General features: G+C 42.9%; 1 protein-coding gene across 2 annotated transcripts in view; it reads left to right on the forward strand.

Annotated features, from left to right (window-relative positions):
• si:dkeyp-97a10.3 (uncharacterized) overlaps positions 1–10,213 on the forward strand; it is a 47,841-nt gene extending 37,628 nt beyond the window's left edge. For both annotated transcript variants that reach the window (XM_060900326.1, XM_060900325.1), the window contains exons 6-9: positions 4,800–4,904; positions 4,991–5,052; positions 5,134–6,771; positions 9,169–10,213. In XM_060900326.1, the coding sequence (XP_060756309.1) occupies positions 4,800–4,904; positions 4,991–5,052; positions 5,134–6,771; positions 9,169–9,195 (1,832 nt within the window). In that variant the 3' untranslated portion in view covers positions 9,196–10,213. The remainder of the gene's footprint in view (positions 1–4,799; positions 4,905–4,990; positions 5,053–5,133; positions 6,772–9,168) is intronic.
• The last annotated feature ends 3,153 nt before the right edge of the window (positions 10,214–13,366 follow it).

Below are 13,366 nucleotides of genomic sequence, written 5' to 3' on the forward strand. Positions count from 1 at the left end.
CAAACGTAGTAGCATTCTTTTGTCAACATTTATCTTTTTTTTTTAATAAGATTTATTTATGAGATTATCAAAAATCTTATAAATTTTTGCCAGCATTTCTCAGGAGAATAGCATTAATTTTACAGCATGGATAGCGATAACGACAGTGTTCACAGCGAAAGCGAGTTTTACTACCCTGAGGAAGAAGAAATAAAAGAAAACATTTCAGGAGAAAGCTAAAAACTGTTGCGAACGCTGAGCAAAAACATGGCTGAATCCTGAATGACTCAGTTTTGTATAAATAGGGGACTACATAGGTGGCAAAATGTAGTTTTTTTTTTTTTGTTGTTTTTTTTTCCTGCCATGGAAGTGCATTTGTTTACCGAGGAGGAAGCCATTTGCATTACAGTCATGAATGAGGATTAAAAATGGCGGCTTGCCTTGGCTTGGTTTTCCCTTTCGGGCGCTCTCGTTTTCTGTTAGAATTTGGTAAAGAAAAAAATAAATATATTATTTCCCAGCTTAAGGTCGGTTCGTATGGTGAAATACCGTGACCTCGGCCTTGAATACTGACCTCGGCCCAGAGGGCCTTGGTCGATACTTTCAAGACCTCGGTCATGGCATTTCAGATACGGACCTCCCAGCTGGTAAATAACATGTGTATATATATTCTAGATGGTTAGGAAACATTTTAAATGAAATGTAATGGGAGGAAAAAAAATTTTTTGATTAATTTTCCGGATTATACGTCTTCAGGTTATAAGTGAATGAATATATCGTAGTGGCATTTTTATTGTACACAATGCTTACCAGTTTAGCGCTGTCGCCTCACAGCAAGAAGGTCCAGGTTCGAGCCCCGTGGCCGGCGAGGGCCTTTCTGTGCGGAGTTTGCATGTTCTCCCCGTGTCCGCGTGGGTTTCCTCCGGGTGCTCCGGTTTCCCCCACAGTCCAAAGACATGCAGGTTAGGTTAACTGGTGACTCTAAATTGACCGTAGGTGTGAATGTGAGTGTGAATGGTTGTCTGTGTCTATGTGCAGCCCTGTGATGACCTGGCGACTTGTCCAGGGTGTACCCCGCCTTTCGCCCGTAGTCAGCTGGGATAGGCTCCAGCTTGCCTACGACCCTGTAGAACAGGATAAAGCGGCTAGAGATAATGAGATGAGATGAGACAATGCTTACCAGTGTTGATCTTCATATTTATAATTCTCTTTCTTTTTCCTCTTCTTGAGAGTTGACTGAACTTAAACCCCACCAAACCCTTCCGCTAAATACCACAGCCTGAACAGCTGAAACCTGAAGTTAGATAGCTGGCTTGTCTTTTTTATTTTTTTGTGTGAAACCGTTCATGTTTCTTCCCAATTGTTGTGAATTGTTCAGGTACAACATATGAAACGGCTTTTACCATGTTATCTGGACACTAACTTTCTGCAGCCAAGCACCTATTGAAGGCTTTGTTGTTGGGTTCTCCATTATAGTGTGTCTCATCCTCAAAGTTTTAATATCGCAGCCAAGTTTGCACATAACCTACTACATACAGTGTACACTTTACCATTTATTCCTTGAAATCGAGTCATACATGAGCTGATAGCAGCTACAGTATAAGCCATATACGACGAGCTTGAGTGGAATAGCTGTTTTATTCTATCCACATTCACTGGATTTTGAGAAACTGAGCATTTTTATTTTTTGCAAATTCGATAAATAAAACTTTATACAAAACGTCCGACAAAATAATTTCTGCTTGGAATGTAAACAAACCAGTGAAATGACAGGAGCAATTTGTGAAAAATGCTATAATAATAATAATTCTTGAAAAAAAAAAAAGATACTTCTTACCATCAAATACTTTCATTCCATTTTATTTATTTCTTTATTTATTGGGTTTTGTTTTCGAGTAGAGTTTTTATTTCGTCCTCAGTTGGTTCAACAACACGCTCCGCCATTTTGTTTTTCTCTACTCACGGTATATGAACTGATATCCTAGTAGTAGAGTAGCCAATCAGAACGCATGATTGATCATATCCAGTCTACAGTGTTAGCATTACAGGTGTTCAAGAAAATTTCCATATTACAATAAGTATCTCGGTCAGTATAGCTTTCTGAATATTTCCTTTGCTTGTCTACAACCCCGATTCCAAAAAAGTTGGGACAAAGTACAAATTGTAAATAAAAATGGAATGCAATAATTTACAAATCTCAAAAACTGACATTGTATTCACAATAGAACATAGACAACATATCAAATGTCGAAAGTGAGACATTTTGAAATTTCATGCCGAATATTGGCTCATTTGAAATTTCATGACAGCAACACATCTCAAAAAAGTTGGGACAGGGGCAATAAGAGGCTGGAAAATTTAAAGGTACAAAAAAGGAACAGCTGGAGGACCAAATTGCAACTCATTAGGTCAATTGGCAATAGGTCATTAACATGACTGGGTATAAAAAGAGCATCTTGGAGTGGCAGCGGCTCTCAGAAGTAAAGATGGGAAGAGGATCACCAATCCCCCTAATTCTGCGCCGACAAATAGTGGAGCAATATCAGAAAGGAGTTCGACAGTGCAAAATTGCAAAGAGTTTGAACATATAATCTACAGTGCATAATATCATCAAAAGATTCAGAGAATCTGGAAGAATCTCTGTGCGTAAGGGTCAAGGCCGGAAAACCATACTGGGTGCCCGTGATCTTCGGGCCCTTAGACGGCACTGCATCACATACAGGCATGCTTCTGTATTGGAAATCACAAAATGGGCTCAGGAATATTTCCAGAGAACATTATCTGTGAACACAATTCACTGTGCCATCCGCCGTTGCCAGCTAAAACTCTATAGTTCAAAGAAGAAGCCGTATCTAAACATGATCCAGAAGCGCAGACGTCTTCTCTGGGCCAAGGCTCATTTAAAATGGACTGTGGCAAAGTGGAAAACTGTTCTGTGGTCAGACGAATCAAAATTTGAAGTTCTTTATGGAAATCAGGGACACCGTGTCATTCGGACTAAAGAGGAGAAGGACGACCCAAGTTGTTATTGGCGCTCAGTTCAGAAGCCTGCATCTCTGATGGTATGGGGTTGCATTAGTGCGTGTGGCATGGGCAGCTTACACATCTGGAAAGACACCATCAATGCTGAAAGGTATATCCAGGTTCTAGAGCAACACATGCTCCCATCCAGACGACGTCTCTTTCAGGGAAGACCTTGCATTTTCCAACATGACAATGCCAAACCACATACTGCATCAATTACAGCATCATGGCTGCGTAGAAGAAGGGTCCGGGTACTGAACTGGCCAGCCTGCAGTCCAGATCTTTCACCCATAGAAAACATTTGGCGCATCATAAAACGGAAGATACGACAAAAAAGACCTAAGACAGTTGAGCAACTAGAATCCTACATTAGACAAGAATGGGTTAACATTCCTATCCCTAAACTTGAGCAACTTGTCTCCTCAGTCCCCAGACGTTTACAGACTGTTGTAAAGAGAAAAGGGGATGTCTCACAGTGGTAAACATGGCCTTGTCCCAACTTTTTTGAGATGTGGTGTTGTTATGAAATTTAAAATCACCTAATTTTTCTCTTTAAATGATACATTTTCTCAGTTTAAACATTTGATATGTCATCTATGTTCTATTCTGAATAAAATATGGAATTTTGAAACTTCCACATCATTGCATTCCATTTTTATTTACAATTTGTACTTTGTCCCAACTTTTTTGGAATCGGGGTTGTACTTCTCTGTGTCGTACTTCTCTCAGTGTCTTATTTCAAAAATATGGTTAGTGTTTGTGTTGAAGATTAACTAGCGAGTAAAAAAAATGCTGCTTGTCAGGTTTCATCATTGGATGGTATCTTAGTTATGAGACAGCTGTACATTTGTAAACACCTTCCTCAGTAAGTTCAGTATGGGATATCGATATTTTAAGCTCATTTCTTAGACAAGGATTTTTTAAACTTGTTACCTTGTTAACAGTTTCGGCGAGAATCTTCCGCCTTCTTCAGAAACAGTCACCAGATGTCGAGTGGTGACGTGCCTTATCAGCTGATGTTGCGTTACGGAGGCGTGAACGTCCCGCCCAATTTCACAGGTAGTTCACGCCTCCTGCTGTCAGGTCGCTCCTCCAGGACGGCACTCCAGGTGTGCGACAGCGCATACGCGCCCTCATCCCGGTTCATCGTCCTCTGTGCCCGCTTGCGTATCTCCACTGCCTCTAAAATCCAATGCTGGTATCTATTTGGTATGGTATCTATATGGTATCTATGAATTGGGAAGAGGCCAGAGTCATTTGCGCTGAAGAAAATGGATACCAGCGTTGGATTTTAGAGGCAGTGGAGATACGCAAGCGGGCACAGAGGACGATGAACCGGGATGAGGGCGCGTATGCGCTGTCGCACACCTGGAGTGCCGTCCTGGAGGAGCAACCTGACAGCAGGAGGTGTGAACTACCTGTCAAATTGGGCGGGACGTTCACGCCTCTGTAACGCAACATCAGCTGATAAGGCACGTCACCACTCGACATCTGGTGACTGTTTCTGAAGAAGGCGGAAGATTCTCGCCGAAACTGTTAACAAGGTAACAAGTTTAAAAAATCCTTGTCTAAGAAATGAACTTAAAATATCTATAATAGATAGACGTAATGAACTTCCACTACATAGTATGGGATATCCATCATAAAAGTAACACGTGATTTAATTCTCACAGCAAGGTCGGCATGATATCATGTATGCCTCTGTATTTGTTTTTATCCTTCTCCGTGCTTCAATGGCTGTGTCTAACCTTTCATTCTTTTCATGGATACTCAAACACGTTTTTCCCCCACTACAGATACGTGTCTGAGTGGAGGTGCAGTTGCTGGAATTGTCATCGCCTGCTTTGTAGCACTCGTGTTAATTATTGTTGCCATTGTACTGATCCTACGTCAGCGAAATGGTAAAAGTCCTCTTTTCCATTATGTCTGACTGAGAATGCCTTTTTTTTGTCTTCACCAATACTGATCAGTAAATCATCTGTTGCAGTTAATCAGAGACTCTCAACAGTCATTGGACAGCGGAAACAAAACCTGAACAATAGGCCGACAGTAAGAAAACAGTCTCTGATATGTTTGCCATAGATATAGACTATTTAGAAGTCACCAATGTGATTTGATTCCCTTTCTCAGGTTATTCCAGCTCCACCGTATGGCCATGATAATCCTGGGTTTCTTGGCCAGGGTGACCAGCCTGACCCACCGATGCACAGTGGTAACAGACTCCATCGTTCAAAGACTCAAGCCAATGGCCAACACAACAACTACAACAACAACAATATACTGACACAAAACAGAGCAACCAACACCACTGCCTTTCAGCCCAATGGTCATCTTAATACTGACATGTTCTCATATAATGCCAACCTCCATGATAGCCAACGGAATGGCAATTCAAATCAACGCAACACTGGCTCGTTCCAACAAGTGGGCCAACAGAACCCAAATATTCTCATCCAGACTGGCCAAGCTGAGGCGGGACCTCATACAGTCCTTATAAACCTTAATCCACTACGACAAAATCCGAATGCCACCACACAACCTCACGCTGTGCAAGTCAGCCTCAATGCACCTCAGACTTCTTCAGGACAGAACACCAGGCACTATAATGATCAACAAAGCAATCCTGTCCAGCAGGAGCTTGTTAACACTCGCCACTCAAATCACAGTCATGTCAGTGGGTCACACTCCAATCCTCAGACTTGGACAGATAACGTCCATAATACAGCACAGCCTGGTCACAATAGCACCTTGAGAAACAGACAACCCAGGGACCACCACGTCACCAACCAGACACGGTCGAGGCGCAATACTGAAAACACACATCCTGACTCAGAGGTGACTCCTACACCGTTAGACCACACACACACCACCGTTGTCGACGACTCGAGTTCTAATACATACCCACGTCAGATGCCGTGGGACCTTATGCATGGTACACCTGCATATCCGAATCCTCAAATGGACAGTTATGCATCCCAGAATTCATCAGAATCAGCCAGTGAGCATTCAGCTCCAGCTCCAAGACCCATCAGGCCACCTGTAGATGAACAGGTGCGGAACATTTCCAGAGCTTCAAGAAGAAACTTTCTGAGGCAATTTGCTCACAGTGCTGCCCAGAGACGTTCTCGAGGGGATCGGGATCTGTCAAGACAAGTCACGCAGCCTGCTCAGCCACGTGCTGACTATCAAAGTCGGACCGCTCCACAGAACATCACATCCCAGAGGCATGACATGGGCAACGTGGACAGAGCTGTTCCTCATCAACCCGTTCCAAGGCAGACTGCTCAACCAACACATTTGATCAGTCAGGCTGGTCCAGATCAAAGGCAGACCGGACCTCTCAATGCTGCCCCTCCAAACTCCCACATGCTAACTCAGGCTGCTTTGCAGCAGCACACCAACCAGACTCCTAATCCCTTTGTTAACTGGGTTCAGCAGACCCGAACTGCATTGCAGCATCCTGGAGCTCAGTCAATACCTGCTCAAACTAATCCTGCGAGACAAACCAACCAGGCTGGTCAAGTTGCTCCAGCTCCCCCTCCAGTCCTGCGCCTAGCGGAGTTTAAAACCCTACCACGAGAGCATATACAGAAACCACGTGCTGTAAAGCCAGTTCAGATGATGAGACGGCCTGTGGTCATGCATCATGGACGTAGACCTCCCAACATGCCCAGACATGCAAGAGCCATGCTTAGCAACCCACACAGACCCCCAGTGAACCCTCGCATGCATGCTCATGTACAAGGCGTCCCAGTACATATCAGCCAGGTGAGACAAACCTTACAGAAAGATTGATCCAAACATCTAGGCTCATTTAGCCAGACATGATGATCAAATATTATAGCATTGGTTCCTGGTTCAATCCTGAGCTTGGGTTCCTGTCTGTATGGAATTTTGTACGTTTTCCACACATGCACATGAGTTTTCTCCAAGTTCTCCGATTTCCTTCCCCCTCCCAAAACATACTACAGGTGATTTGACTACTTGAAAAGATGTGAAGGTGTTTGGGCTTGGTACCCTGAAATGGACCAGCATCCCATCTATTGTATTCCTGCCTCATGGGTCACATAAATATTCTAACCAGCATGGAACTAGGCCATGAACACACAGTGAATGATTTGTTAGAACTGCTTAAATGGATAACACAGAGACTCACAGTCATTCACCATGATAAGGAAATGATTATTCTGGTGACTGTGCCCTCTGGTGGACATGAGAGGTATTACAGTAGTAATGCTCTAGTGATCATCATGAAGTTTTAGCTGTAGAGCATCATTGTGGCTGGAGGTTGTTGTCCCAGTGAGACAGGAAACGCATTTAAAAATGTCTTTTGAAATCCAAGAACAACTAATTAAACAAGTGGACTCAAGTGTTTGCTTGTATTTGGTTGGAATGGATACATGATGCAGCCTTTGTGGATAAGAGTGCCGTGAAACATTATGTTTAAATAATATTTCTGTTAAAAGGAAATTGATATTGATTTTGGACACGATGTGACCAAATATCTCATCTCATTATCTCTAGCTGCTTTATCCTGTTCTACAGGGTCGCAGGCAAGCTGGAGCCTATCCCAGCTGACTACGGGCGAAAGGCGGGGTACACCCTGGACAAGTCGCCAGGTCATCACAGGGCTGACACATAGACACAGACAACCATTCACACTCACATTCACACCTACGGTCAATTTAGAGTCACCAGTTAACCTAACCTGCATGTCTTTGGACTGTGGGGGAAACCGGAGCACCCGGAGGAAACCCACGCGGACACGGGGAGAACATGCAAACTCCGCACAGAAAGGCCCTCGCCGGCCACGGGGCTCGAACCCAGGACCTTCTTGCTGTGAGGCGACAGCGCTAACCACTACACCACCGTGCCGCCGTGACCAAATATTTTGTTTATTTTTGCTTTGATAGTGGAAATATATCCTGAAGAAACCACACTCACTTTAGAGCACATCGGATAGCTGGTTCGCTAGCTCGTATTGATTTGTAAGCATGTTTCCGGTGAATTTGGTGTCCTAGTGCGGTTATAGGAAATATAAGCACTCTTGAAACGATGCTTGACCAATCAAATTATTGGGATGAAATTAGCTTGTGTAATTAACAATTATTCCACGCGATCAAGTCGTACATGAGCTGATACGTACAACGAGATTGAGTGGAATAGCCGTTTTGTTCTATCCACATTCACTGGATTTTCAGAAACGGAGCATTTTTATTTTTTGCAAATTCGATAAATAAAAACTTCATACAAAACGTCCGACAGAATCATTTTCGCTGAGAATGTAAACAAACCGGCGAAATGACAGGAGCAGTTTGTGAAAAATGCTATAATTGAAAAATAAAAACAGATATGTTCTTACCATCAAATACTTTCATTCCACATTTTTGTATTTTTTGGGGTTTTGTTTTCGAGCAGAGTTTTTATTTCGTCTTCGGTTGGTTCAGCAACACGGTCTGCCATTTTGTGTTTCTCTACTCACGGTATATGAGCTGTAGTAGTAGAGTAGCCAATCAGAACGCGTGATTGCTCATATCCAGCGAATGTGGATAGAATGATCGTCGATATAGTGAAGTTTTCCGTCATGAGACGACTTCTGAGCGTTTTTGGAAGTGTCTCCAGTGTCTGCGATTCTTAAACATTTTTCAGATGTGGGAAAGTCTTCATGACTGAGCACTTTCGCTTTGTGGTTTCTGGTAACGTGACAAGCTGCATTTTTTTTTGTGTGTGTCAATTTCAAGACAGAAGTAAAAGAAGCCTTTATTAGTCATATGTACACTCAAGCACAATGAAATACCTCCTCTGCATTTAATCCATCTGAAGCAGTGAACACATACAAGTGAGCAATGAGCGCATACGCTTACCCAGAGCAGTGGGCAGCTATGCTACAGCACCCAGGTAGCAGTTGGGGCTTAGGTGCCTTGCTCAAGGGCATTTCAGCAATGATACAGAGGGAGGGGAAAGTGCTGCTCATTCACTCAACTCCCTTCATGTTTTTCCTGCTGGTCCTGGGAATCGAACCAGCAACCCTTTGGGCCCAAGACTGCTTCTCTTACCTTCAGGCCCAGAGAAGCTGGTTAGGGAACAATCCCATTCCTTAGGGTTTGGCATGAATACACACACGCACCCTTTCTTTCTTTTTATCTTTTTTTTTTTTTTTAACAGGTCCACAGAAGACGACGCAGACCCTGAGATAATCCAGTCCATGTTCTGATAAGGCATCATGCAAAATGCAGAGCGAGGTGTGCAGCAGGACTTGAGCTTTATCCAACCGAAAAACCAGTACAAGCCTCAAGAAACTGTTAAATGCTAAGTAATGACGTTCCCGTTTAGTGCTTTCTTCCACAGCCGTTTATTCAGCAGTTGGTACACAGATGCTTCCTCTGACGCCACTCAATTAGCGGCGCCTCCGTGGACGAGGCGCTCGGCTAACCATGAAGGAGAGCCACCAAACGAACGGACGCGCTCTTATTTATTATGCACATTTGTTTATTGCTAATGACTTGGAAAATCCTAATGACTTGGAGTGGTGGTTATCTTGAAGGGCTCAGGCAAATTGGATTTTGAAAATAAGCACAACAAAGGAATAATTTGTCCTGGCTCTCCTTGCTGAGGAGAGCAAGCTGATTAATTACAAACGTTATTGTTTTACTTCTTTTTAATTTTATTGTTTATTCATGTGTCCTGTTATGGAACTTGGTATTAAATTATCTTCATATTATGGAGAACGCTGGATTCAACTCAAATGAAAGTAGGGCTCCTTTTTTATTTAAACACTATATTTTAAAGAAAACACTGATATTAAATATGATTAAAATTGCACTTTATTTGGGTTCGAGAGTATTTGATAAAGCCGGTGATATCTGCATCATACTGTATATAATGTTTTTTTTTTTTTTAAGAAACAGGTCTTTGTGAAAACATGTGCCGAGGTGGCATTTTTCAGTTTAGCTGCATCATTGACGTAACACCTGAAACCTACGTATGCTTTTACGCAAAGCAATGGAATAAAATATTTCTGGCTGAAAAGTGAAGGGGAAATTATGTGGGATGTGAAAGACGGTCATTTACAGCTACTTTATCTCAACCTTTATCTTGGTATGAAGTTTCCAAACTTCTGCTTTGTGAGCCACGAGAAAACAAAAGGATGAATGTTTTGCATTTCTGTGTCATTTCACAGATGGCTCTGTAATAAAAGCTCAGGGTAAAATGTGCTGTGTGTGTGTGTGTGTCACCATTTTATAGTTTCTTTCACTATATATCTTTGTAATACACTTCAAGTCATTTTTTTTTAAGAGGTAGTGCACACTTAATTTTTTTTGGGGCTGTAAACTAAATGACCACATTGTGGTGAAAAGCATCAGTACTGGTATTAATATTGACTAAATATTGACTAGCCTCAATGAGGCTGGAGCTCATACCAACCACTGTTGTTGTTGTGTGTGAGTTTGAAATCCGATCAATCCTGTAGGAGGAGTAACGATTTTTATGAAATTGTACGTGACCCCTCTGTAGCCTCATCCGTAGTATGTGGCGCCACCTGGTTAACAATTCTTGTTAACCCCGCCGACAGTAGTCGGAGGGGTTATTATTTTCACCTGCGTCAGTCTGTGTGTGTGTGTATCTGTCTGTCTGTCTGTGTGTCTGCAAGATATCTCAAGAACCAATGGATCGATTTGGACCAAATTTTGTACGTGTTGCCAATCACCCAGGAAGGAAACCATTAAATTTTGGAGGTCAAAGGTCAAGGTCATGGCAGAACTTCGAAATTTTCGCCCAATGTATTTTAATAGGGAAAATCAAATCAAAATCAAATCAAGTTTATTTGTACAGCGCTTTTAACAATAAACATTGTCGCAAAGCAGCTTTACAGAATTTGAACGACTTAAAACATGAGCTAATTTTATCCCTAATCTATCCCCAATGAGCAAGCCTGTGGCGACGGTGGCAAGGAAAAACTCCCTCAGACGACATGAGGAAGAAACCTCGAGAGGAACCAGACTCAAAAGGGAACCCATCCTCATTTGGGCAACAACAGACAGCCTGACTATAATATTAACAGTTTTAACAGGTATAACCCTCAACTGTCCTCATGGGGCCGTCCTTCACAGGAGTGGGGCGATAAAACTCCGACCAGACACAGGGCACCAGGATGGACCAAGCAGGTCCGAGGGGCAGAAGAGGCCAGCATCTCAATCCCAGGATCAACATGTAACTCAGAGGGACAGATTTGGGGGGGGGGGGGGGGGGGGGGAGAGAGAGAGAGAGAAAGAAAACACGTTGTTAGGTATGCCCTAAGAATGACAAGTATTAAATCTGTGTGGTAGGCTCGCAGAGACGAGAGTCTTTACGTCAGGCATAACACACAATGGCATGTTAATATGGTAAAAAATATATCATGACCTGCTCTGGCTGGATGCTTGATTGGGTGATGGGAGCACACTCCTCGGCAATGATGAGATGCAGATGGGACCCTTAGGCCTGGCCAAGACAATTCAGTTACATTTCACCGGGTCTGGGACATGCGACAGAATGTCTGATGGCCGATTCCCTGCAGGCTACGATAGCCAGTCGAGGTCCCCACCGTCTCCACCAAAAGATTTCCTGTTGACTCCATGTAACTCAGAGGGACAGATTTGGGGTGGGGGGGGGGGAGAGAAAGAAAACACAGGTGATTAGGTATGCCCAATGTCACCTGAATAAGTAGGAACAGTATACATATTGCACCGAGTACAAGCAGGGACTCCGGCAACTAACTATGACAGCATAACTAAAAGGAGAGAGCCAGAAGGTAACACAGGCATGAGGGGCCCCGGGACATAAAGCAGCCAGCCACTACACCGTCAACAAACTCGAGTGAGCAAGCGAGTGGGGACTGACAGCATCCATACATCCCAGTTTACCAAAACACTCTATGTCTGAGGACCCTCCAGATCTACTCCTTTACCTCATAAACACCATTAACAAAAGGCTTGACTAAACAGATATGTTTTCAGCCTAGACTTAAATGCTGAGACTGTGTCTGATTCCCGAACATTACTTGGAAGGCTGTTCCATAACAGTGGGGCTTTAAAAGGCGGGGTTTGCACTCGTTAGAGTGTCCCTGTCTAGTTGGAATTTGTCTTTAGAGTCTTCTGGGTGAGTTTCAGTGAAAACATCCGAGCAGTTTACGAACAGTGGTGTTTAGTGTGATGAGTCACCCAAAATTTTCAAACGCCCATAAAATGTTAAATATGAAAGGTGGCACCACCGTCTCGACAGCTTTTATACAAACCAACCTGGGGAACATTCCATACGAGTTTGATCAAAATCTGATCACTCCTGTAGGAGGAGGAGCGATTTTCATGAAATTGCATGCGACCCCCCTGTAGCCTCATCTGTAGTATGTGGCGTCACCTGCTGAACAATTCCTGTCGAGACTCTAATATGTCTTTAGAGTCTTCTGGGTGAGTTTCAGTGAAAACGTCCTAGCAGTTTACGAAGAGTAGTGTTTAATGTGACGAGTCACCCAAAAATTTCAGACGCCCACAAAATTGTAAATATGACCGGTGGTGCCACCGTCTTGATAACTTTTATGCACACCCACCTGTAGGATATGCACACAATCCTGTAGGAGGAGTAGCGATTTTTGTAAATCGTGGACAGATGACGCATGATCGCATAAGCTCATCTGGCATTTTTCCTGGTTGAAAATGGCTCAAACGCGCCATCTACTGGTTTAAATAATCCTGAACCTTGCAAGGCTGATACTGACATAGAGTCGCCCGTTTGGTACTTCTCTGCATCATGACAGTTTTATTAAAGAAAAAAAAAGAATGTTAATGTCCTTCAACCAGAGGTGGGCGGTCCACCTGTCCCAGCCCCGCCCTTGAGTGGAAGTCTGTTCTATGAAGCCGCACACATTTTTTAATATACTAGTGCATCTCAAAAAATTAGAATATTGTGAAAAAGTTCAATATTTTCCATCAGTTATTTAAGAAAGTGAAAATGTTATATATTATAGACTCATTACACATAAACTAAAATGTTTCAAGCATTTTTCTATTTTAATCAGTATGGCATACAGTACAAAAACATAAAAAAAAACCCATCTCAAAATATTAGAATATTTCATTTCGAGTTTGAGTAAAACAGTATGAACACAGTGTATCTCTCGGTCTAGTTCAGTACACACAACCACAATCATGGGGAAGACTGCTGACTTGACTGTTGTCCAGAAGATGATCACTGATGCCCTCCACAAGGAGGGTAAGCCACAAAAGGTCATTGCTGAAAAGGGTGGCTGGAAAAGGTGCACAAGCAACAGGGATGGCCGCAGTCTTGAGAGGATTGTCAAGAAAAGTTGATTCAAGAACTTGGGAGA

Source organism: Neoarius graeffei, chromosome 19 (assembly GCF_027579695.1).
Source record: "Neoarius graeffei isolate fNeoGra1 chromosome 19, fNeoGra1.pri, whole genome shotgun sequence".
NCBI lineage: Eukaryota > Metazoa > Chordata > Actinopteri > Siluriformes > Ariidae > Neoarius > Neoarius graeffei.